Source organism: Podarcis gaigeae (genome assembly GCF_964106915.1).
Source record: "Podarcis gaigeae genome assembly, chromosome: 6".
NCBI lineage: Eukaryota > Metazoa > Chordata > Lepidosauria > Squamata > Lacertidae > Podarcis > Podarcis gaigeae.
The window spans coordinates 22,057,076-22,082,172 of NC_139682.1; the positions used below are offsets into that span (position 1 = coordinate 22,057,076).

The 25,097-nt window shown below is 42.7% G+C and overlaps 2 protein-coding genes and 1 long non-coding RNA gene across 7 annotated transcripts in view; 2 read left to right on the top strand and 1 right to left on the bottom strand.

Moving 5' to 3' along the window:
- LOC310848003 overlaps positions 1 to 25,097 on the top strand; it is a 222,727-nt gene that overhangs the window by 137,800 nt on the left and 59,830 nt on the right. The gene's annotated exons all lie outside the window — the stretch shown is intronic.
- On the bottom strand, positions 845 to 11,675 carry OSER1 (oxidative stress responsive serine rich 1). Its single transcript, XM_083746300.1, has 4 exons — positions 11,336 to 11,675; positions 4,227 to 4,323; positions 2,569 to 2,679; positions 845 to 1,630 (listed from the first exon to the last, which is right to left on the bottom strand). The coding sequence occupies exons 1-4, from the start codon at positions 11,658 to 11,660 to the stop codon at positions 952 to 954; spliced, it is 1,212 nt and encodes a 403-aa protein (XP_083602426.1). The 5' UTR covers positions 11,661 to 11,675; the 3' UTR covers positions 845 to 951.
- On the top strand, positions 6,886 to 21,798 carry LOC310847962 (oxidative stress-responsive serine-rich protein 1-like). Of its 5 annotated transcripts, none has more exons than XM_083746334.1 (5): positions 6,886 to 7,009; positions 17,283 to 17,403; positions 18,601 to 18,705; positions 19,141 to 19,776; positions 21,568 to 21,798. In XM_083746334.1, the coding sequence occupies exons 2-5, from the start codon at positions 17,327 to 17,329 to the stop codon at positions 21,644 to 21,646; spliced, it is 897 nt and encodes a 298-aa protein (XP_083602460.1). In that variant the 5' UTR covers positions 6,886 to 7,009; positions 17,283 to 17,326; the 3' UTR covers positions 21,647 to 21,798. The 5 variants fall into 5 exon arrangements, with proteins under 5 accessions (XP_083602460.1, XP_083602462.1, XP_083602461.1 ...); XM_083746336.1 differs by having other exon boundaries at positions 6,924 to 7,074; XM_083746335.1 differs by lacking the exon at positions 6,886 to 7,009 and adding an exon at positions 11,578 to 11,714.

Below are 25,097 nucleotides of genomic sequence, written 5' to 3' on the forward strand. Positions count from 1 at the left end.
AATCAAAGTTATGAAACAAGGCTGACATCTAGTGGCCAAATATAAATTACTTCATATTTTAATCTTTATCCACAGATTAATAGGTAAACTACATTTTGATTGTTCACCCTGCTGAATTCAGTTTCCTATAAAACAAGCTAGCTAAAGCCTTCATGCTGTAATTAAAGCAATGCTCAGTAAGAAAATGAAATGCAATTCGCTTCTCTCACTGAAACGGGAAATGTTTACCTCAAGACACCGCCAGAGTTAGCTGGTAAGTACTATGTTTCACAAATAGTAAGGTTTCTGGGGATGACCCAAATACTAGGAATATAGGCAGAAGAAAATAAGTTATGGTTTTCAAGTACTGTGCCCTCCCACAGCTTACAGTATCTGTGGGATGTACATAAATATTTCACCAGAAAGTACAGCAAGATGTTTTATTTCACCCCAAATGTAGATTATACTGGTTTCCCCATGGAGTGATTTTGCTACTCTTGATTCTGAATGTTCTTTGCCAGTTAATCCAAACTACCCCATTAACTGATCTTGTGCCCTGTACAAGAGAGTATAATTTCCTGGTCTTACCATTCACCTTTGTAGTCTTGATTTGGAATTATGGTTACCATTAAATTAGCTGAGGTCAGAACCCCCCCCCCTTCCCCAGTGCTTAGTGACAACCTTTTTATTTCATGTGACATTTTAAGTTTTCTTATTTTATTTTATTAGTTTTAACTTATCTTTATTGTATATTTTTATTCTTACTGTACAGTGCTGAAATATGAAGGTGTTTAGCAGTATATCAATTGCTGAAATAAATAAACAGTAGTAATAAATTAATGAGTATGAAAAATAAAAGATTGGCTGTGATGCAAAGTGTCTTTATTACAAGCACAGAGAGCAACTGCTTCTGAGATGGAGTGTGACCAAGGGCAGATACCAAAACCCTTTGTTCAGTAGAGCCCACTGTTGTCAGGTGTACATCATTTCTGCCATGTGGGACATTTTCTTAGGGATATACAGGAAATACTCCATGTACCCTGAAAGATCTTCAATTGTCACATCATCCACATGAGCCCTGGCTTGCTCAGAGCAAGACCTGAGAGAGCTGGAGGGAGTTCTTGATGGCAAAGGTTGGGAACTGTCCTGCACATGTGGTGGTCTTTTAGGTGCAGACTGGGGAGAATTTTGAGGGCCAGAAAACATGTACACTTTCATGTCCTGCCATCGCTTACACTGGCAGGCCCTGTCTACACACGCACAGAGTTTCCCATTATTTTGCTCAGACACAGATTGGAAATCAGAAAGATCTGTGGCCTTTAGAACTGCTGAAGTAGGAAAAACACCACTCTCAAGTTTGTTCTTAGGCATTTCAACCATGGATGCCACAGAATGCTGAGCACCCTTTTGTTTCTCGCCAACATCATTGAGGGGGTGACTGGCCTGTTCATTCTTAGAGAACTCCTTTGGGGTTGACACATCCGGGTCACTGCTGCTTTCAGAAGTGTCAGCTGGGTTCTTGTGCACTGGCTGGTTACAAGGCAGCATTTTCGTGGTATAATGGATAAACTTAGGAGGATGGAGTACTGGAGACTTTGACCGCCGCCGACGCTGTGTTCTCACTGTTCCTCTCAAAGGTTTCCTCAAACACCTAGAAGGTGAAAATTCAAAAGTTAATACAGCATAAATGGTCATCCAGCTCTCTCTAGTCACCCTATGCTGCAATTTACGAAGAAGTGAGTGTTTAACAACTTTTCAACTTTCCTATATGGATCACATGGAATGTGCCTACATTATACATCCAGATCCATGTGCAAATAATGTCATCAAACACCTAAACGGCAGAATAAGGGGGTCATCATGCCACAGCATACATAGTTTTAATACCTACCTAGAACTATTCTAAGGCAGGTAAGAAAACTCAGCTACATGTTAGTCCTAGTACAGTATAGTTTACACAGCTCAGAGCTGTGGGCCTAAGAAGAGCCCCTATCATCACACTTAATGCCTTCAAGAGTGGGATCCAATGTAGTGCCAAGGCATTCGTTCATCAGTGCAAGGATTTCTCCTTGCGCAATGGAGAGTTGCTCTTTTTTCTTTTGAAGAGTTGGTGGAAGGCATACATTTTACACATAAATATATATCCTTCTAGAATCTGAATGCAACACGGGATGTTTCTGCAGCTCCCCTTCCAATCCCGTTGAGGTAATAATGTGTTGTGTAAGTAGCAGTCCCCCGATTTGGAAGAAGACACCACCCTGATAACAGCAACTTTTCTGCCAATGGACATGTAAAAAACCAGTTATCTTTTACAATTATGTGAAGGGCTAGAGATTATCTGAACAATAAGACACGTGGCAGTTTCCCCTGCCCTCCTCCTGGGGAACAGGAACATGCCTCAGCTGCAGTGGTCAAGTGTGCTACTACTTGATGAAACCTCTTTCACATCTCTTCTTTGCTCCCAAGTCATCATCTTCAAGCTCCAGCCTCTTGATATTTATAAGCAGCTCCAGGAGGCCATGTTCAGCAGAAAACTTTAGCATTTCCACATTTGACGTAGTTCCATTAATCAGAACCAATTCATCTTACCAATGCCAGCTCTCTTTAGATGCACACACAGACTTCACCTTGGTTTCATCTGTAGTTTTTACAAGTGCTCTTGGAGACACCCCCTCATTTACAGGAAGAGAAGCAGTGGATCTAAAACAAGGAAAAATACAGGCTGTCGTAAATTTGTAAGATTGTTCTATTTCCCTCAATAGAGCTTAATTTCTGTTAAAGTTCTGACCTTGTCTTTCATTGTTCCTTGGCTAACTTATGAGGGCATTCCAATACCCACACTAAATCATCAATATATTACCCACACTTGGCTCCTTTTTGTATTTTGGCCAGCATGCTAGTTTGGACAAGAACAACCTGACCAACAGTGTAAAGCCAGGATGCAAGGGGAAGAAGTCCCGTAATAAAAGGTGCCCTACAGATGTTCAATCACAACTCCCATCATCCCTGACCACCAGCCTTGCTGGCTGGGGCTGATGGAATTCCAACAGCATCTGGAGGACACCACATTGCCTATCCCTGCCATAACATATGAGTTAAATTCCCCCAATCATGTGTGGTCCAGAAGGGGTCATTCCCTGATTACGCAGAAGGAGCAGTCAAGTGTGACTAGATAGCCATACCCCGAGAAAGCATGGTGCCAACCTGCATACCCCATTACACTTTCCTGCAGCTGCACTTAAAAGGCAAAAACTGCTGGCCTAACCAAGTAAACCTTTCTAAGCTTTCCAGGGATTTACCCAAACACTGTACTCAAAGGAAGCAAAAGAGATCATGGAGCAGATGGGTAATTACTTAACTAACAAAAAGTTTTTGGTGGTATTAAAAAACTGTAGTTCTAAGCCCTATCATAAAATCCATCAAGACTCTATGTCTCATTCACAAAAACTCTTCAGTACTCCCTATTTCACTAAGCTTTGTCATGCTTCTTCAGTAATTTCATGGTTCACCCCAACTGGCCTCATCATATTCCATTTCTACAAATCATCCAAACACCATGGAAAAGCTAGGGATGGACATACTTTTATCACATAGTTGTAAAACCTAAACCAGGTCAATTAAGATGAAACTGTCTCATGAAGGCCACTAATCTCCTCCAATGAGGAGTGTATTACAAACTAAAAATTGGTGATATTACTACCAGTGAGTACTGCTTATAGTTGATGTGTATCCAGTAAATGGGACTGCCCTGATTGCTCCCTATGTCACTTGTGATTGTAAGTCGCTTTGAGTCATTTTTAGGAGTAAAGCAGCTAATGATAATAATCAGCTACATTCACATAATGCTAAGCCATGGTTTGTTTTAACCATTGTTTGTTCAACAAACCACAAATCAACTCTCAGAAGAACAGGCTACAGTTTGTTACTTGAGACCTTGGCTCGTTGTCCAGCAGCTCTTTGTCCTATGCACTGTAGCTTGAAGAGAGTCTGGGGCAGGATGGGCAAACCATGGTTAAACAAGGCTATTGGGCTTGGAAATAAGCTAGACTACAGTTAAAAACAAGATTACGCTTTGGCTCAACAAACCATGGCTTGCTGTTATGTGCTAACTAGACCAATATCAAACTTCACTCAAAAACCATGGCAGCAAGATTTTTTTCAAAACAAACTGTAATCACAAAGCCATTTCATTTCCCACATTGTGCAGTCAAGTTTTGCTCATAATACTAAAAATTACATTAACTTACCCTTCTGAGTCTACTCTTAGCTTTTTGAAAGCTGCCTGGAGATTCTCTTCTATCTCCAACATTGTTAGAGAACGACCCACTGCTTCCTCTCTGCAAGCTAAAGAAAAGAAGAAAAATAAGCATGTGAGAATAAAATGGAGGCAACTAATGTTGCACAGAAATTCATACTAGATTTGACTAGTGACAGCGATCCCGGCTCCATGGTATTATCAGGAAATGCAACAAGACTTATAAATAGCAATTTAATAGTGTTTTCACACAAGGCACTCAAATCCTGTTGGAGAAGCCAAAGTTGTCAGAAGGCTTATACACCAATCTACTACACTGACCAACAGTTTTAAGTTCTGGTTGCTGTGCAAGAGCGGACCAAACTTCTCCAGGGGAAAAAATGACACCTCAAAGGATCACTTCATACATTACTTGTAGGGCTGCTTCACCATTCCTACAGGAAAGGCAATTATTAACTAGGAATAATTAAGTAGGAATTAACATGTTATGCATATATAGGCCACACAATACAATAATCCTACAAATGTTTAACTTCCTAATTCATCCCCTTCTTTAAACAAAAAACATAAACTAGAAGTATGTTTCTTTTTTGCAGTGTTGATTACCATAAATATTCCAGTCTTCTACTGAGCTTAGTGCTTATTTCTGAAGTTTTGCAGACTACATATGGTCAGATCTCCTAGTGGCCCAATTCAAACCTTTCCTAGTGGCCCAATTCAAACCTAACAGTATAAGCCCATTTAAAAACTACACAAATCTCAGGCTTAAATGTTTACCTCTTTGTTCAACACATGCCAGGAAAAGGCAGGAAGCACATGCTTCCTGGTTTAAAACTAACTGCAGTTTGCAATTTTATTAAAACAAGGAACTTCCATTAATCAAACTATTGATTTATTGGAACAAAGTAGAATAAGCAACTAGAATGATCTTGGCTTACTTCAATAAGCCATATTTTAAACCAGCCACAGATTGTCCTTATCAGAGATTATGACAAACCACAGCTGGTTTTTTAAACTCAGAAGTGGAAGCTTCAAATCTGTTCCTCACAGCTGCACCAGAGGGATCCGGCGTCAGGTCACAAGGCAGGGAAGCAGCCAAACCTGAGACCTGCCTCACTCCTTCACAGTGCTGAACTATATTATGTTGCTATATCTAAATCAAACCTTTTCTTAGGTTAGAAGCAGCCATAGAGAGGGATTTGGATTGGGCTTCAATGCTAGGGGTGGGATTTAAAAAAACAAACAAACCACAAACCAACATTTCTTCCTCTATCATTTCTCCCCAACTTAAATCACCCACCCAATTCAACCCAACCCAACAAGTTGCTATTAGCACCAAAATGGAATAGACAATCCAAGGCTCTCCTCAAAGCTGTTTAAGCACCACAGGCAAGACACTGGGATGCAGGACATCATATCTTGTATCGATCTGGCGTTATCGCTTCTTGCAACAATCCAGCTCTGTGTATGTTCACTGTGATTCAAATCTCGCTAAATTTGACAAGGCTTACTTCAAAATAAGCATGCATAAATCTGCAGCCAGCATTGCTGGAAATGGTTGCAATTCCATTACCTTGTAGTGATTGCACTGCTACATTCATATTCCCTTCTAGTTTCTCAATATTTTCCAAACAACTGGTGCATATTGATACTACTTTAGAAATACTATATTACTATACAGGTAGTAAAGACAATCCTGTTTACAGGAGAGATTAAGATCTTCTTAAACCAGTGACTTTGATTATTACCGTAACTCTAAATCTCACTGATATGGTAAAACATCTTAGACAGTAGGCTGAGACACACATGAAATGCTAACTCATACAGTCCAGTTGGTATGGAAAACTAGATCTCAGAGAGTGGGTTCCTTAAGCCTACCAGTGGCAAACATTAGTCATTTGAGCCCTCATTTGCAGTGTACAGATCCAGAATATGGTTAGTCTCTCAGTGAAAACAAAACTTTAATTTCAAGTAAAAAAATTAACCACAATATGACTAACTTAGAAAGAAGGAAGCAAGTGTCACTGAAACTCAGTGTCTTATATTGAGACCCTATGCATGATACCTTTTATATTAATAGCCATGCATAGGGCATGATCCAATGCAGCATGTGCAACAGGGCTTGCTCTCCTCTTCCCTGCAGCCCTCCAAACCTGCTCCAGAGTTGGGGAACCTCTGGAGATTTTGGCAGCACACAGGGAAAGAAGAAAGCTAGCTTGTTGTGCAAGTAGATTTCCATTGCATTAGGTAGACAACATTGGATGTCTCCCAGAGAAACTAAAAACAAGGTGGTATAAATATAATCTACGGAACTGACCATAGATATCAGCTCTAATTTTTCCATGCAGAAGGCACATAAAAAATATTTTAAAAATTACTAAAATGAATATTAGGTTGACACACCTAAGCTACCTACATATGCTCTAAAAAGAAAATGCTGGGGTGTTCAAATTTTGCAGCCCTCACATTTGTTGAAAAACTAAGATAAAGGCAATAAAATGAAAGTGGCAGAAAAATGCTCACTTGGACAGAACTCCCTCCCTGCTCCACTCAGCTGATGTTTGTTTGCTCTGAAATGATTTCATTCAGACATGTGCCTTAGCTACTTGCTTGACAAATGTCATTGTGACACATCTAGAAGGATGGAAGTGTGTCATAATGTATTTGATGTACGTATTAAGTGTTGACTCAGGCAACAAGGAAGACACAAAAGGAAGTGATGAACTACAAGACTGCTTTCTGAATTCCTATCTGCCATACAGATGGATTACAAAGGTACATAAAACAGCTTGTCTTTCACAGAAAACTTAATTGAATACTGGACCCTCTGAAAGCCTGAGGCAAGCTCTTCACAATGAAGATATAAAAACAGAAGTGTATATACTTTGTGCAAATCATGGTTAGTAGCAGTAATAATACTTTGTGAAGCATCTCAAAAATTAGGTACTATACTGTTGAAATGAGAACAAATCCTGTGTGGGGGGTTACAATAAAAATAATTATAAATGAAGGAAAAGGAAGAGACAGAAATTTTAAGTTAAAAATATATCAACTTCCAGATAATTTAAACTAAACCTTCGCACAATGGGCTGATGGCACCATGAGCAAGCTCTGGACTTTCACCCTAAGCTGAACTGTGATTTAGTGACAATTATGGTTTGTTTCACCAGCAGTGTTAGAAGGTAAAGGTAAAGGGACGCCTAACCATTAGGTCCAGTCGTGGCCGACTCTGGGGTTGGGGCGCTCATCTCGCTTTATTGGCCGAGGGAGCTGACATACAGCTTCCGGGTCATGTGGCCAGCATGACTAAGCCGCTTCTGGTGAACCAGAGCAGCACACAGAAACGCCGTTTACCTTCCTGCCAGAGCGGTACCTATTTATCTACTTGCACTTTGACATGCTTTTGAACTGCTAGGTTGGCAGGAGCAGGGACCGAACGGGAGCTCACCCCGTCACGGGAATTCAAACCGCCGACCTTCTGATTGGCAAGTCCTAAGCTCTGTGGTTTAAACACTAGGAGACAAATGGCTCCTGAAACCTGGGTCACAGAAACAAAAACAGAATGGCTAGTCACCATTTTTACCCAATGCAGCAGCACTTTCCATTTATTTTTTCAAAACAGTTCTTAATTAGACACCACAAACTAAACGGTGCACAGCCTCAGCAATAGTGGCCAACCATAAGTATTTATAAATTCTGTTATGTTTGTATGTATGCATGTGTATCTCTTAGCCCAAAATGTTATACTGCAGCTTCAGCAAGTACTACAGTCAGTTAAATGTCTGTTATATAAAAATTCTTGGAAAAACAGGCCTAACAGCACAACCCTAACCATTTCTACACAGAAATAGATACTACTGAATTCAAAAGGGCTTATACTCAGGCCAATAGGATTGGGATTGAAACCTATTTCATTATTTTTAAGCAGTAACTCAAGATGACATTTTTTGCCGGACTGCCTGTACAGCTGTTAGGGCTGGGCGATATAAGCTTTTCAACATCACAATGTATCACTGGCTAAGAATCACAATGTATTGTGATACATCATTAAGTTGAAAAAGAAGGAGCACATTCAACCCCAATCTTTTACTAACAATTCTTAGGTGTGTTTTGACAGTGGTTAGGAGAAGATCTCATGTAAAAAGCCAGAGTCATGTTTTTGCACCAAGGTTGCACTAAAAAGTCTCAGATCTAAGAAAAGCATACAGATTCAGGCTAACAACCCATCTAGTTCAGCATCCTGTTCACATAGTAACCAACCAGATACCTGTGGAAAACCCACAAATAGGACCTAAGCACAAGTGCACTCTCCAGCAACTGTAATTTTTATCATTCCATCTGCGAGGACAGATGTGATCTGAATCTGATAGTTGTTTGAGGGACATTGTCTGCAAAAATACGTGAAGACAAAATTATTCATTTAGATCTGACTTTTATCCAGGCCCATAAAGTGTGGAAAATGTATATGGCTATAGTTGGGACACACAGATTTTAAAAACTGGGGGTGGGTGGGGGAGATGCAGTTTCTAGCAAGTTAGCATGTGGTCTGATACTTAAGAGAACCATGATACAACTGCATATGATTTTTGCTGCAGAAAGGTTGATTTCCTAATCCAAGAAACGTTTTTTTAAAAAAATAGACACTTTCCACATTGTAACAAAAACTTTGCTTATTTTAATTCCTTTTCTCTGCATTACCACTACCTGATACATTCAGCTATCTTTTTCCTAATGTTTTCAAAAACAGAAAGCCAAACAATCACACTCAGACCCAACTGACCCAAGTTATCATGTTCTGGCTCACAGGCCAAACTGGGCCTGACAGGACCCCGCAACTGGCCAGGGTCATTTCAGCCTAGCCATGCCCACCTGAGCTAACAGGCAAGGGCAAGTAAAACCTGGCTCAGCCTAAAAAGGTTTGCAGGCACCATCAGCCAGCTGACTGATGGCGCCCAAAAAGCCCTATACAAAGCATTCCAAAGATAGCCCTTTTGAAGGGTGTGTCAGCAATACTCCAAGAAGCCCTTATCAAGTTAGTGCTTTAAAGTAACAGGTAGGTAGCCGTGTTGGTCTGCCGTAGTCGAAACAAAATAAAAAAAAATCCATCCAGTAGCACCTTAGAGACCAACTAAGTTTGTTATTGGTTCAGTTACAGATAGGTAGCCGTGTTGGTCTGCCATAGTCAAAACAAAAAAATTCCTTCCAGTAGCACCTTAAAGACCAACTAAGTTAGTTCTTGGTAACTACTTAGTTCTTGGTAACTTACCAAGAACTAACTGAGTTGGTCTTTAAGGTGCTACTGGAAGGAATTTTTTTGTTTTGTTATTGGTATGAGCTTTCGTGTGCATGCACACTTCTTCAGATACGAAAGCTCATACCAATAACAAACTTAGTTGGTCTCTGCTACTGGACGGAATTTTTTTATTATTTTGCTTTAAAGTAGGCTTTTAAAAGTCGCCTGCTATCAACTGACTGATAGGTGGGGGGCTCCACCTACCTGTCAAACTTGGCCCACAGCAGGTGGAGATAACCATCTGGCAAGTTGGGCCAATTTCTGTAATAACAGAATGAAGACCAAGTGAAGCCCGACCTTTAATTGAGACAAACCACTAAGAATATCCTAGACCAGGAATGTCCAACGCGTTGATCATGATCGATCAGGGCACCACAGGATGAATGTTAGTCGATTGCAGGGCTGTTCTGACACCCTGTGTGCCCAGTCAGGAAAGCAGCGGGCAAGCTTCTCTCACAAGAGGAAATGTTTAGCCACTGCACGCGCCTGCCCTGTTGGGGAATCAGGCATCAGAAAAGCAGCCGACAAGCCCCTCACAAGAGGGGAAATTTTGCCACTGTGCACACCTGCCCCTTCAGGGGAAGCAGCCAGCACCCACCTGCTCACCCTACACCCATCCCTGCCACCATCCCTGGGTGGTAGATCACTGCCAGTTTTTATATTGGATCATAGATCAAAGCCGACTTTAAGTCAGACATGCCTGCCCTAGACAAAGCAGGTTAACACCTCCTAATCTTAGTTTCACAATTGCTCTGAATGCTTATACTGCACCAAGAACAAGGAGTAACTGTGCTAGCCTGTTGCAGCCCCCAAACATTGAAGGCCCTTGTGGCTCCTTAAGGAGGCATGTGTTTTGGCCATAAAAGGCTATTTGTCAGATTAGATCTGTGGCAAACATTTTAAAAATGCCACAGTGAAAATGTCTGCCATTAATAGCTAACAAAATTTCAAGTGAGAAGCTAGTCCCACAGAAGATCTCAGTCCACTCAATCTGCCTGTCCCCATTCACTGGTAGACCAACACTACTAACCGAAGTACTCATGGAACCTCAAAGCAGTTTAGAAAAAAGATAAAACATAAAAAAGACAAGCATAATTTTGAAACGTCGAATTCTTCTTACAGATCTGGGTGCGGGTATCATGTGGCACCTGTAAACGTGTAAACGTACCAATACTTCCGTGTCTTTGGAGCACCTCAGTGTGCGCTGCAAGCTCAACAGCCTTTTAAGGTACTGCGTTTTAAGGTTTCTGCGATGACGGTTCTTGCTCTTAACGCACTACAGTGGTACCTCGGGTTACATACGCTTCATCTTACAGACTCCGCTAACCCAGAAATAGTGCTTCAGGTTAAGAACTTTGCTTCAGGATAAGAACAGAAATCGGGCTCTGGCGGCATGGCGGTAGCAGGAGGCCCCATTAGCTAAAGTGGGCTTCAGGTTAAGAACAGTTTCAGGTTAAGAACAGACCTCCGGAACGAATTAAGTACTTAACCCGAGGTACCATTTACTGATGAGCGCTAAACGGCACATTAACATTCCCGAAACCGCAAGGGAAAGCTTTGCCAGTGGAGCTTCTGCCTGCTCTTATCTGTAAGGAGCGGTGGCGGCGAAGCTGGACTAGCGAGGCAAGGCGGTCGAGGAGCCCCGTCGAGGCCTCCGGGGCCACGGAAAAGTCGTCGCCGAGCACCTGGCGCAGTGACTCAGCAGAAAAGAGCCGCCCTCGACAGACAGGACCCGGCGCCGCGGAGCTTCGCCTCCCCTGAGGAGAGAATGGAGGGAGGCGAAGGCGGCCGGAAAGGACCATACTTACTCGGCGGACGAGGAAACGCGGAGGCCCCACCACCACCGCTCCCCGAAACAGAACTTCGGACGTTTCGTTTCCCGCGCGGCGAGCGCTGCTGCTTTTCCTGAGGGAGCGACGCGCGAGTGACCCGGATGCAGACGAGCCTTCCTTTAGGAATCAGTGAGGGCGCTAGAAAGCAAACTCGGAGCTGGCGGCAGCGTTGCGCATGCGCCGCGTCGCCGAGCGCGTCCTCGGTTACACAAGCGAAGGCGCCGCCGGAATGCACACCAGGACGGCTGCAAACGCGCGGGAAAGCTCCGCGTGTGCTGAGCGCATGCGCCCGTGGTGTCATCACTTCCTGTTGATTTTTTGTTCACTTCCGGCAGTGGCTCCCTTGGCTGATCGGGTGAGTGGGTACATGAAAGCGGGGAGGGGGCGCGACGAGGGAAAGAGGTTCGCGTCGCTTCAGGCGTTTCTTGGAGCCTGACTGGGGAAGAGGCTGTTGGGCGAGAGGGCTTCTTCCTCGACGGGATCTACTCCGGCGGGTCTCGACCGTCCCTTGTCGGTCTCCTGCGCCTTTCGCCTCAGCGGAGCCGCCTTCAGGGGAGCCGAACGGGGGACGGGCGGAGGACAGGACCCCGACCGAACGCCACTGCCGTCCACTGTGCCTGTTCTCTTATTCCCCTCAGTAGCCCTTCATATCCACAGAATTCCTACTTAAAGCCTAGATTTGCTCTTTCAACTGCTCATCTAGTTTAAAACAAGTACAGTGGTACCTCAGGTTAAGTACTTAATTCGTTCCGGAGGTCCGTACTTAACCTGAAACTGTTCTTAACCTGAAGCACCACTTCAGCTAATGGGGCCTCCTGCTGCTGCCACGCCGCCGGAGCACAATTTCTGTTCTCATCCTGAAGCAAAGTTCTTAACCTGAAGCACTATTTCTGGGTTAGCGGAGTCTGTAACCTGAAGCGTATGTAACCTGAGGTACCACTGTAAAGGGGCGTTGTGGGGATAGAGGGGGGGGGACATATTGACGGTTGCCTGCCTCATCTGTTCGCTAGCTCTAAAGTACTTGCCGATTTATCCTGACGCGCTCATATTTTAAGCACCTGTATATCCCCCCTCCTTTTTTTTAGGTATACCCGAATTGGTTTACAAAGTTCTATAAAATAATAATCCTCTCAGTAAAGAAGAATGCAGTGCAGCAGGAGTGGTTTAAGAGGGTTCTAGGCAAATTTCCCTGGAAATTTCCCTGTAAAAGCAGGGCGCCTGAAGAGAAAAAGGTCCTGTCCTGGGTTACCACCACCCTTCACTTCAGAAGTCTTGTAGGGTTTGACCTATAGCTTAATTTCATTTTTATGCTGCTCTTTGGTTGAGGGTCATTATAAGTTGTTGGTTTTCCCCACCCCCAACCCACGCCCAACCAATTTAGTTCACTGTTGAGTTAAATTGGACTGAGAAAGAGTAACTGGCTCATGGCAGAGTGTGGATTTGAACCTGGATCTTCCATATCTTAGTCTGGTACTCCTAACTACTACCCTGTGCTGGTAAGAATTCGGTGGTACATATTTCTGAGTACGCGTGCAAAGATCACGCTGCTAGGCTTCCAGTTAATCCTAAGTCTGAATTCCTAAGTTGTGATGACTTCAGGGGAAAACCATGTTTTTATAGCATGTGAATTTTATAGTATGTGTATCCTCAGTACTTAGTTAATTGGGAACCACTGCTCTAGTAAACATTGCAAGGCACCAGGTTAAAAACAGCCTTTAAGGTGGCTCACATTGTCACAAAGACCCTGAAACCTTTGTTACGGCATGTTACATGCTAGCTTTCCATAGCCTGATGCCCTCTTGGTGTTATTGTTGTTTTTACCATACCCCTCAGCAACCCTGACAAGTGGCCAAACTGGTGGGTTGAAGAGGGTTGTAGTTCAAAGTACCTGGAGGGCATCAGGTTATGAGGAGTTGGCACATAACATGCTGTAACAAAGGTATAAGACTGTTGTTTTTAATGAAACAGATTTACCCTGTTCCACTCAAAAATAAAGCTTAAAAATTAAAAGTTTGTAATCTAAGTTTATTCCTTACTTAAAGAGTTTTGTCTTCCCCTTCTTCTTTATAAGAGATTGATAAATGAAATCCATGAAGATCAAAATAACAGTTTTATGAAAAAGGATTTGGAAGTAGGGGAGCAGAAACGATGGCTGCATCCCTGCAGGCGAGGAGCAGTGCTTTTTCTGGTGGTACATGCCAGTACACCATATGGCACCTCTTTCCAAGAAGTCTGCAATGTTTGGCATACTAAGCACTTGAAAGTTAAGGTAGTTTGACCCATGCATCAAATGGCCCACTTTGTCCATCAGCACGAAGCAGAGTGGAGTCTGGCATATACTACCACTGCAGGTTGACAATGAGAAGCAGCAGCATTCATCCCCACAAGTTCATAAACAACTACTATAAACTTATAAAGAAGTAATAAACCACCAATAACAGTAGTGCATTAAATTAGTCTTTCCCAACCTGGGGTCCCCAGATGTTGTTGGGACTACAAATCCTGTCATCCCTAGCCTTCAGTACCAGTGGTCAGAGATGATGGAAGTTGTTCCTGTTTGCATCCGTCTGTCTTGGGAGGCACTGGAGGATGCCCCTTTGGGGATGAAGTCAAACTTTTGGAAGGTTGCAGCACTTGCTGTGGTAGTTGAGAACAATACGGGAGAGACATGTTTTGTTGCAGCTGGGGCAGATGAAGGTTGTGCTGCTGTAGATGTACCATAGTGTTTCTTCTCTCTGCTCTCCTCCCAGCGGTCATTTCTCCTCTGGTCCCTGCTATGAATGCACAACCTGACTGCCTGTCTCCAGGCACTGCAATTGCAGGCTAGGGATTCCCCCACAGCAGCATTGATGTTGCCAGTCTTCATATCACATTTGTAGACGTCTTTGTTTGCAGACATCTTTGTAATGCATAATCGGTCTGCTAAAGTGCCTAGTGCCTAAAGCCAGTGGTCCATAGAGCACATCTTTGGGGATTCTGCTATCTTTCATTCTGTGGACATGACCAAGCCAGCATAGACATTGCTCTCCAACAATATCTGGGAACCCAATAAATTCTCCGCTAAACTAAAAATATTCACAGGAGGAAACATTTAATGGAAACTAATAGGAGTTCTTCATGTTACAGATAGGTAGCCGTGTTGGTCTGCCATAGTCAAAACAAAAAATTTCCTTCCAGTAGCACCTTAAAGACCAACTAAGTTAGTTCTTGGTATGAGCTTTCGTGTGCATGCACACTTCTTCAGATACACTGAAACAGAAGTTACCAGACCCTTCTATATAGTGAGAAGGTGGGGAGGGGTATTACTCAGAAGGGTGGTAGGAATGGGTGATTGGCAGATAGCTGTGATGAGCCTGTTGACGACTCTTAACGACTGCAATAGGTTTTACAGGAAAAAGCAAGGGGTGAGAAGGTGAAAATTGGCTTTGTCATGTATAATGAGATAAGAATCCAATGTCTTTGTTCAGACCAGGTCTCTCCATGGTTTTAAGTTTGGTAATAAGTTGCAATTCAGCAGCTTCTCTTTCTAGTCTATTTCTGAAATTCCTTTGTAGTAAAACAGCTACTTTGAGATCTTGTATAGAATGTCCTGGGAAAGTTCTTCATGCATGGGTTGCTAGAAATTTCTCAAGACTCTTACACTATTGGTTACTTGATGGGTTTTGGGAACTCTTCTAATATAAATGAATCACTATATTTTCATTCTGAAAGATAATCACTAAAGTTTGCAAAACTTCTTAGTTGACAGCCTTACTGGTCCTTTAAGATTTACACAAGTATTAAATGTTATTTCTGTACTTGTTTGCTTACAGAAATATAATTTCAGCTTGGGTGTCCTCAGCTGCAAAATTCAAATAACTTCCTTCTACGGCAAATCATTGTTTCTTTGAGCTGCTATATATACTCTATGACCATAAAATAAACCCATTAAGTACATTTCAAACCCTGTGTGTTGGCTCAAAGTTCATTATGTGCCCCATGTGTTAGCTGTAAAGAGTCAGTATTCGTATGATTTGCAGTTTCTTGAAAAATAGAGAGTGCTTGCTTCAAGAAGTGTGGTGTCCATTTTCTCTGTGTGTGAATTTTACATCCCTGACTTCATAACAGACTTGTTAATCATGTACGACTATGTTTAGTAGGACTAGCTATTTGCTTAGAATACAGCATGCAAATAGGGCATAATCCTTGCCCAAAGGGCTTAGAACCCAAAGAAGGCAGGTAGGACAAAGGTCAAATAAGATGACAGGGCTTGATACTTTGTCATTAATTAATCTTCAGCAATTTCTTTTAGCGTATAAAATGCAGCATGCTTTTGTAGGTTAAAGTGCTCCTTAAGTTAGCAGTGGTGTTTTATATAATAATCAGTCCTTCAGAAAGCACCAGCACCCTGATCCTGATGTAATTGTGTGTTCATCGCTGTGAGAAGCGGCTGCAAAAGCACTGTGTGGATGTCATTTTGCATGGGTATAAATCACCTTACTTTTTCAGAGCCTCCAATCAAGTAAGCTATGTTCATTCCCACTTCTGTGCCTCTGAATCCCGTGATGCCTTCCGTTCTGCCCTACATGACAGTCACATGGAGCCATTCCAAATTACAATAACATGAATAATACGTCCTGTGTGTTTATTTCATACTTAGCTAGGATGGCATCTAAACAGTCAGAATGGGGAAATGCTCATGGAAACACATTTAGTTTTGCTGGTGAATTAGATTTAAAGGATTAACTACACAATGGGGGTGGGGCTCCTTCCTAAACTTAGTGTAGACTTGGTCTCTTTCACATTCAAGTTGGGGTACAGTTCTGCAATGCCCTCTATGTGGGGTTTTGCTTAAATACAACTTGGAGCTTCATTAAGTGGTTTGCTAGAATCCTCAGCATTTTTCAAGTGGTCTGTTCTGGGGAACATTTGGGAACAACTGGACTCTACCCATATGAACCTACCAGGTCTTCATCTCAGGCCCTGGCTTTTTAGTCACCCTCTGTGTACCACAGCTTCAGATCTGGGCCATGGTGTCCTCAAAATCAATATCAACAAAAATCACGTAAGGGTATTTGTGTTTTGGTTAGGGCATTCTGTTGAGTATTTTCAATTGTCTCCTTGTACTGAGCAATATAGGGTCCCCTGTCGTCGTCCCCCCATATATGTGAGTAGTGCCCATCTGACCTGTGAAAAATCTTTCTGCTTAGTAGCTTCAAACTTTCCAGTTTTTGAAGCATCTATTTTTTCAGCCCCGGTTCTAATCATAAATAGATTGCCTTGAATGTTGGCTTGTATGATAAATATTTTATTAATCTATTAAATAGATCCTCTCTCCGGTGGAATTAATTTGTGGCTAAAGATTGGTTTGGGAAAAGGGGGGAAATATTGCCTGTTGATTCTAGCCTATCCTTAGTGCTGTGTAGAAAAACTGAGTTGCAGCTAATGCTGGTCCTACTCAAGGTAGATTCATTTAAATTAATGGACATGGGTCTACTCTGAGTAGGATTTGGTTTGCTACAATCTAGCTTTACACGAAGGGAGAAATCCTTTAGGCTGCAATCCTAATTCAAATCCCACTTATTTGGGAGTAGGCCCTATTGTTGTTAATTCACTTTAATTGTCCCTTTATATCAGGCAACTTTTTACTTAATATTTGTGTAGTTCATTCCACTATTCTCTGCTGGAAATCAACCCATGTGGCAAAAGGTTTCAAAGTAAAGCAGAAAATGTGTGCCTTGGTTGTCTTGAGTTTCCAGTAGAAATTGCCCATGGAATCCTTTTATCAAATAACTATTGATGTGAGTCAAAATGTGGTCTGAGTGCTGGATGATGGCGAATGAAGCAATATATTTAATTTCAGTTGTGTAGAGTTTTACTATATGCTTACTACACTTGGTGTTCTCCACATCAACACAAATTTAATTGATTTATTTTTTGTCAGTATTCATTATATGGCACGCCCAATAACATTCTAACATTCTGCAAATGGACTCAGAAACTAAAGAAGGAGAGGAAGAGAGCCTGCAAACAGCTTTCAAAAAGCTGAGAGTGGATCCAACTGGGTAAGTAACAGCAGTCCTGTTTACTCTTCCTGTGTATTTGACTATTTTAGCATTGTATTAGTGTCTTTCCATTTTTATAGAATTGACTCTAAAGAAAGGCATCAGCATTACATTACTTCTATGCATCTATGAACAATATGGGTCTGATATTCTTATTGGTGTTTTGGCATGCCAAGCAGTGTTAGAAATTCCCTAGGCACATTTTGTGACTGGCTCAGGTGCAGTTGCAGCTATGTGGGGATTTATTGTATTTATATCCCACCTTTTTCTCCAAGGAGTACATGGTTCACTCCCCTCCTCAATTAATCCCTACAACGACCCTGTGAGGTAGGTTAAGAGGCTGTGACTGGCCCAAGGTCACCCAATGAGCTTTATGACTGAATGGGGATTTGAAACCTAACAGTGAAGCCACCCACTTGTCAGTCACATAACATCACAGTGATGTCACGTGCAAGGTGCTGCCAAAAGGGAATCTCTCTTCCTTCACTTTAGCAGCAGTTCCCTGCTACAACATGGTAAAAAAACACCCATCAGTTTTAGCAGAAGAGTCTGATCCTGACTTAGGGAGGTCTGTGTGTATTGGGATTCTCCACTTGAAAGGGATGGATTTTCCCTCATCATCTTAGCAGTGGATCCAGGTTTGCATGGAATCCCCTGCCAAAATGATGGTCTAGCAGGAGATTTTAGCAGGGAACAGATGCACACAGCCAAACTGAGCAGGATTTAACCCCTGCTTATCAGCTGTTGAGTGGGAGTTAAATCCTGCTGGGATCAGGTACCCACAGATTTGCAGAACCGCACCCCAGCCTCCTGTCAGCTGATTGACAGGTGGGTGTGGCTTGGAGAAAATGGCCTTGTGAACCAAATTTGTGGACCAGTATTGGCCTGCAGGCCAGAGTCCCCACTCAGGGTCTACACTGACTGACAGCAGCTATCCTGACTTTAGGGCAGGGATCTTTTCCAGCCCTACTTAGAGATGTCAGGGGTTTAACCCGGGATCTTTTGCATAGAATACCACTGAGCGGCAGCCTTTTCCTTTATCTGTTTGTCTAGATAAGCAAGAAAATGGTGGGGAGATATTCCATTTTGTTTGCTAATATAGGTGGATAATCCTAAGGGGGACACCATATGGGAATCAGCCTGTAGATACTTTGTGTTAGAATCATACTTTAATATGTCATTTGCCTCTTAAATCAGAACTTCTACGTCTGTGAGTGACAGCATGGGATTGAGAGCTCCAGTCAGAGCTGCTGTTGATGGAGGCAGGCATCAAACCGTCTGTTCGAGAGAGAACTGGCATGGGTAAGACACTTCACTAGTAATTATGTTCAACACCTTTGAGTTAAACCCTTCTTTTATCTCCCAGTATTTGGCTATAATGAATGTTTAGCCAATAGGGTATAGCCTACTGTACTCCATTTCTCTTATCTTCTGTGGCTGCCTTCGTCTAATGTTTAGTTTGATGATAAGTTTAGCTTATACATGACAGGAAGAAAAGCCAAGGTTTGCAGTTAAGGCTGAAAAAGATAATGCAGTTTCTGATTAGTTTACAGTTGCATCACATTCTTCTTCTGGATTTGATATATATCAGGGGGAAATTATCAGGAGAAAGCATGAGATGCAGCTGTTTCTTCCACAGAACGGCAGCAAATAATTTTAACAGACAACACTACCTTATTTTGAAGTGCATTTTGTTCCAGAGTCAGTTTCTGCTAACATTGCTGCTCTCTACTCCAGGTGTGCAAGGAAACCCTTGAGAGGGGCAACAAGACCGCAGCGCCGCAGGCGTTCTAAATCTCCTGTCCTTCATCCTCCCAAGTTTACATATTGCAGCATGAAGGCATCTTCCGCAAGTAACCAACTGAAGCACAAAAGCCAGATGGATTCTTCAAAGCACAAAATCGGTCCAGACCCCAGTGTTACAGAAGAGCCATATTTGGGAGGAAAGAGATGCCCCCTTTTCGATAGCAGCAACTGCAGGAGGGCCAGAGCAGAACAGCGGAGCACTTTCTCAAGGGAGCAGCCTTCAGAGAATTTGCGAAAGAGTTGTCCTGCTTTCTCTTTGACCTTTGAAACCAGCCTGGATCCTAGCCAACCCTCAGATTTCCAGTCACTCTCCAAGCTGAGTTACGAGAAGCAATGCCCTTGCGTGGACAAAGAATGTCAGTGCAAACCATGGCAAGCAATAGAAGCATACTCCTTTTCTGGTTTGCGGAGTGTCCTTTCGGAATGTGAAAAGGCAGTCCTGGAAGCACATTCGCAATCTTTGCCAAACCGATCGCATTCTGGGATGGGTTCATCAAGCTCTGCCCGGTCTTGTTCTGAGCAAGCTCGAGTCTTTGTGGATGATGTGACTATTGAAGATCTTTCAGGGTACATGGAGTATTACTTATATATTCCCAAGAAAATGTCCCACATGGCAGAGATGATGTACACTTGACATAAGAATCATGAGTTGGAAATTCAGTGGTGGTAGTGAGATGCTCCCTCAGTGCCATAGTTGGAAATGTGTCCGTTGTCATTGCTGTGTGTTTGATCAAATGTTTATTTGCGCCATACAGTGTAGTTTTTTAAATAAAGTGAAAAAGAGATAATATCCTCTGGCTGAAAGGTGCATAAGATTATCTTCAAGAATGTTCTTGGACAGAGTTTTACCCTTTATTCTTTTGTTTTCAAAGTAGCCATCTTTTAAATATTACTCTCTTTAAAATAACATTTACTGTGACTTGGATTATGTTTTAGCCAACCCATTTCAAAGGATTGAAATGCTGATCTTCGTCCTTGCAGGGTTTTTTTTTATATAAAAAAAAAATTAGGTAGAGCATACTGCTACACCATCTTGAACAGGAATACCTAAGAAATGGTTTAGCGTAAGTCAGGGGTGTGTAACACTCCTCTAAGCAACTTTTGCTAGTTTGAAACTCTTCTAGATTTCCTTAAATCCTTAGATGTTTGTCCTGTGGAGGATCCCCCAAATCAGTTTTTTGTTTTGCTTTGCATAAGATTTTTATCACACTCCCCCAATCTGCCACCCATTTCTGTTTAGCAGTCCACACCTGAAGTTTCTTGCAAATAATTTTGAAGTGATACAAATTTTCCTTGCACAGGTCTGGAAAGTGTTTATGCACTAATCCTTCAAGCCATTGTCCCACTGTAACTTTACTTGTCAGAGCATTTGTACTCCTTTAAAATTATTCATATACTTAATTTGTGAGGGCCAAAAGTGAAAATACAAACAAGTTACTAATAGGGAACTCTAAGAAGACATTTTGCGTAAGCAAGCACTGGCTTTCTCCCAGTAGCCTTCTAATGGTCACGCATGAAGATAGATGCTTTTAAAATGACTGAGAACAGATGAAAAAATCAATTGCACATAACACATATGCTTAATCAGTTGGCTCTTGAAAGCTATTTACAGTTTGAGAGATCTGCTATGCTTTTCTATTAGCACCTTTAAAAAGAAATAGAAATTATAGGTTGCAAATTATTAAGTCGGGATAGCTAACTAAAGTCAAGATCCCTTGATTTTCCCCCCAGTTACCTCCCACCCCACACTTTAGTGAATACATATTGCTTTTTGCATGCTTGCCATGAATTTTTACTATTGGTTTCTCAACTAGTGCCATTTTGTTCAGCAGTAGGAAACCATATGCTAATGCAGTGTTTCCCAACCTTGCGCCTCCAGATGTTTTTGGCCTACAACTCCCATCATCCCTAGCTAGCAAGAACAGTGGTCAAGGATGATGGGAATTGTAGTTCAAAAACAGCTGGAGGCCCAAGGTTGGGAAACACTGTCTAATGTATGTGAGAGAAAAAGGTTTGAATTAACTTCTTTGATTTCTTTCTGATTAGCAAATTTCCGCTATATTTGAGCATCTCCTACACTATAGGGGAAATATACACTAGGATGCAAAGCAGAACCATTGCTTTGAGAGAAAACTTGACTTTGTAGCCATAGAAATCAAGCCTGTTTTACACCTAGCCAAAGTGGAAATCAAATCAAACCACTGCCAAAAGCACTGACCAGATGGCCCTTCCATTCCCATTTTTCTCGAGAGGAAGCCTGCCTTGCTATTGTATGATTAAAAGATAACCAGTGCTACTTGAAAGGAGTGTCTCAAGCACATAATCTGCTTTAGATTTATTGTCTCTTTCCCATTTTAGGACAGAAGGAGGGCAAGAAAAAACAGTTCTGGAACCAAGGATACAATGCAGTACAGCTAACTTCCCCTGGTTTGGTTAAGCAAGTGCTTCTCCTTAGCCCTAACTAAATATCAGAAAGCGTGGAGACAAGAATACCTACAGCATTCTAGAGGACCAATGAAGCAGTCATTCAGAATTCAGCTTCCTACACTACTGTGTCTAATAAATAGCCACTAGATGGAGCTTTCAGAACAGTGCTTAAGAATTTTTTTTTCTAGTCCCAACAACAGAACTTACTCAGAATTGTAGCTCTTTGGGTTTTTTCCAGATGACCTAAATCTAAAGCTGCGCCATTTAATTAGTAGTGTTTGCATAAGGAGCTTCAAAAGAACATTGTCCGGACACACTGTTGCAGGCAATGAATACCTATCCCAACGTTATTGTGTGGGGGAAGAGAATGTCAAATATTAGGCAAAAAGGAGAATTGTCTGTCCCTTTATTTTGCAGGCATTGTTGGTCAAAGGAGAAGGATGAAGTCTCCTTGAGTTTTGGAAATAGCTAGTAAAAACAATGAAAAATGTCAGTGCTACAGTATCCATTTCCTAGTTAAATGCAAAAATTGGGTTTTGAAAACACAAAGCCTGGAGCAAGATCTGAGAAAGTGGTGTCAATAGTTAAAAATTTGGCACTGAAATCCCAAGTTTTCAAAACTGATTTGTCAAAGCTATATTTCAAGGAAATTCTATAAAAGATTTCTGTGTTGATGGAGTCAAACCACAAGCCTGAATTCAAATAGAATGCTAAGCCAAACCATGGCTTGGCCTTTGGTAGCGCTGCAGGAGCAGAGGAAGCAATAGGAGCAGAGCAACAGCCACAATCTTCATTCCAGAAACCTGCATGTTTGCACTAAACTATGGTTAGGCTTAATGTTATGTACAAACAGGGCCAAAGACTGGTTCAAGGTCACCCGATGAGCATCCTCACTAACAAAAATGTGAACCTAGATCTTTCTGACTCCAGCGTATCTAACACACCAGTGCATATGTATCTGTAAATTCTTTATTGGTTCATGTTGTCTTGAGCAGCTCACCTTTCAGGATACAGATTTTTCCATTTGGCTTGCACGCACATATATCAAGTCATCGGGATCCTTCCCACAGGGCACAGGTGATGGTAGATGGTCCTGTGGGTGGAAGGGGCATTCCAGCTGGAGCAGGATCTAGTTCCTGATGTTTTCTTTGCCAGTCTAGTTCTCTCTTTTTGCCATCCTTTCCACAGAGTTGTTGGCCCAGGGGAGGGAGGGAGCACAGTCCTCCCACAGCAAACTGCTCTGCCCTTCTCACCACCTTTCCCACAAAGTAGTTTAGCAGGCCATATGAAGATTTTGGTCTTGGGAAAACATCCTCTCCCCCTACCCCCATTGGCATAATACACTGTTGCATGCCCGTGTGTTATTGGTAAAATCCAGGGTGAATGGGGTATTAGGGGAGGGATGGGACGCGAGTGGCGCTGTGGGTTAAACCACAGAGCCTAGGACTTGCCGATCAGAAGGTCGGCGGTTCGAACCCCCGCAACAGGGTGAGCTCCCGTTGCTCGGTCCCTGCTCCTGCCAACCTAGCAGTTCGAAAGCACGTCAAAGTGCAAGTAGATAAATAGGTACCGTTCCGGTGGGAAGGTAAACGACATTTCCGTGCGCTGCTCTGGTTCGCCAGAAGCTGCTTAGTCATGCTGGCCACATGACCCGGAAGCTGTATGTCGGCTCCCTCGGCCAATAAAGTGAGATGAGCGCCGCAACCCCAGAGTCGGCCACGACTGGACCTAATGGTTAGGGGTCCCTTTGCTTTTTACTGTTGTGATGTACAAGAGCCCCACAGGAAGCATTCAGGAGGCAAGCTGTATTTTCAGCAAGGCTTTATTCAGTTGCAGTCTTGCAGCATTGTAAAGCAGTCTTTCTACATTCAGGATACATAGCATACAGGTGGAATTACATTCAAAGGAGAGGTCGTCACCTCTTCTCACCCCTACCAACTGAAGTGGGAAGCCAACCATGCCTCTTTATACTAGCTGGCAATGGAACAATTAGGCAACGCCCCATGTCTCCTGATGCTTAGTCATCACATGCTGCTGAGTCAGCATTCCCAATTAGTTTGATTCCTTGATACCCACAACACTCCAACAGGTACTACCTTTGGTGGGGGGGGGCATGTCATGCTGCTGGGGTAGTTTGTCATTGATCCCTACCTTGCACTCAGCTCTCACCTGTGGCTCCTAAAAGCTGTCAGCATGCAACAGTGGCCACACCCTAGGATACGGCTTCGACTGGCTGGCTAAACCAGGTGAGGGCAGACAGTGGGTCTCAAACCCTAAGTTGAGTTAGGGACATCCCCTGTATGTGAAGACAGGCTCTGGCAGACCGAGCAGACAAGACCAATAGTGGGTCCAATGGTCAAGAAGGCCATTTCTGCTGTAGAAGGAAATGAGGGGCACATGAGGCTCATCAACCTGGGAAGGTAGGCCATCTGGAAGAAGGAAAACTTTGATCCTAAACCTGCCTTGTGGGGTATCTTCGGGAGAAGAAAAGGCCAAGGAGTAAACAAAGCTGGATCAGAGTCCCTAAGACGATGTTTCCTTATACACCTCTTTCTGGCAACTCTGGCAACCAAACATCTCCTTTCCTTTGGACCACGTCAGTGAGGCTGAAAGGGGGTCTCGTCATCTGGGCAGCCCAGGACCTCCATACACACTGCCCAGGCTTTTGCACCTGGGGAGGTCATGTTGGTGCTCCAGACTCCACCCCTGGAGACGCACTCCATTGTCTCTCAAGACAGACGGATGCCAACAATCCAGGACCACTTTGCAAATAATGCTTAAAGGCAAAACGGAAGAAAACAAAGTTTCCCACAAAAACTACAGCTCTGTTGTTAAGGGTAAAGAAGATGAGCTAGCAAAGAATAAGAAGTTTGTGGTTTTAAGTGGCATGAGAACGTTAGCCACAGCATATAGTGTCCTACATCCATGGATGTAGGACACTATAAAGAGGTGTTAGGAACCTAGGAAACTGCCATATAATGAGTCAAACAATTGGTCCATCTAGCTCAGTATTGTCTACACAGACTGGCTGTGGCTCTCCAGGTTTTCAGGCCTGGTTCTCTCCAGGTCCTGCCTGGGAATTCTAGGTTCAAACCTGGAATCTTCTGCATGCCAAGCAAACACTCTTCCACTGACACTTGGGCCTTTCATGCAAACATTGGGGGCTGAGCTGCTACGAAGGGCAATGCAGAACGAGATGTATGAGGTTAGACTGTGGAGACACAGCCATAAATAAAGCTTGGGATGAAAGTACTCCAGATTCTATCATGTTCTTTAAAAAAACAACCTGGAAAATATTGCATAAAAACTAGCAGAATTTATTTTTTTTAATGTTCAAGAAGGCTGCCTGAACAATGCAGTTTTAAAAAGAAAGATATTTAAGATACTTCTGTTGGCAAGGAGAAGGGAGTAAACATCCACAAATATCAAAGATTTCTCCAAAGCAATGCAGTTGTACCTTG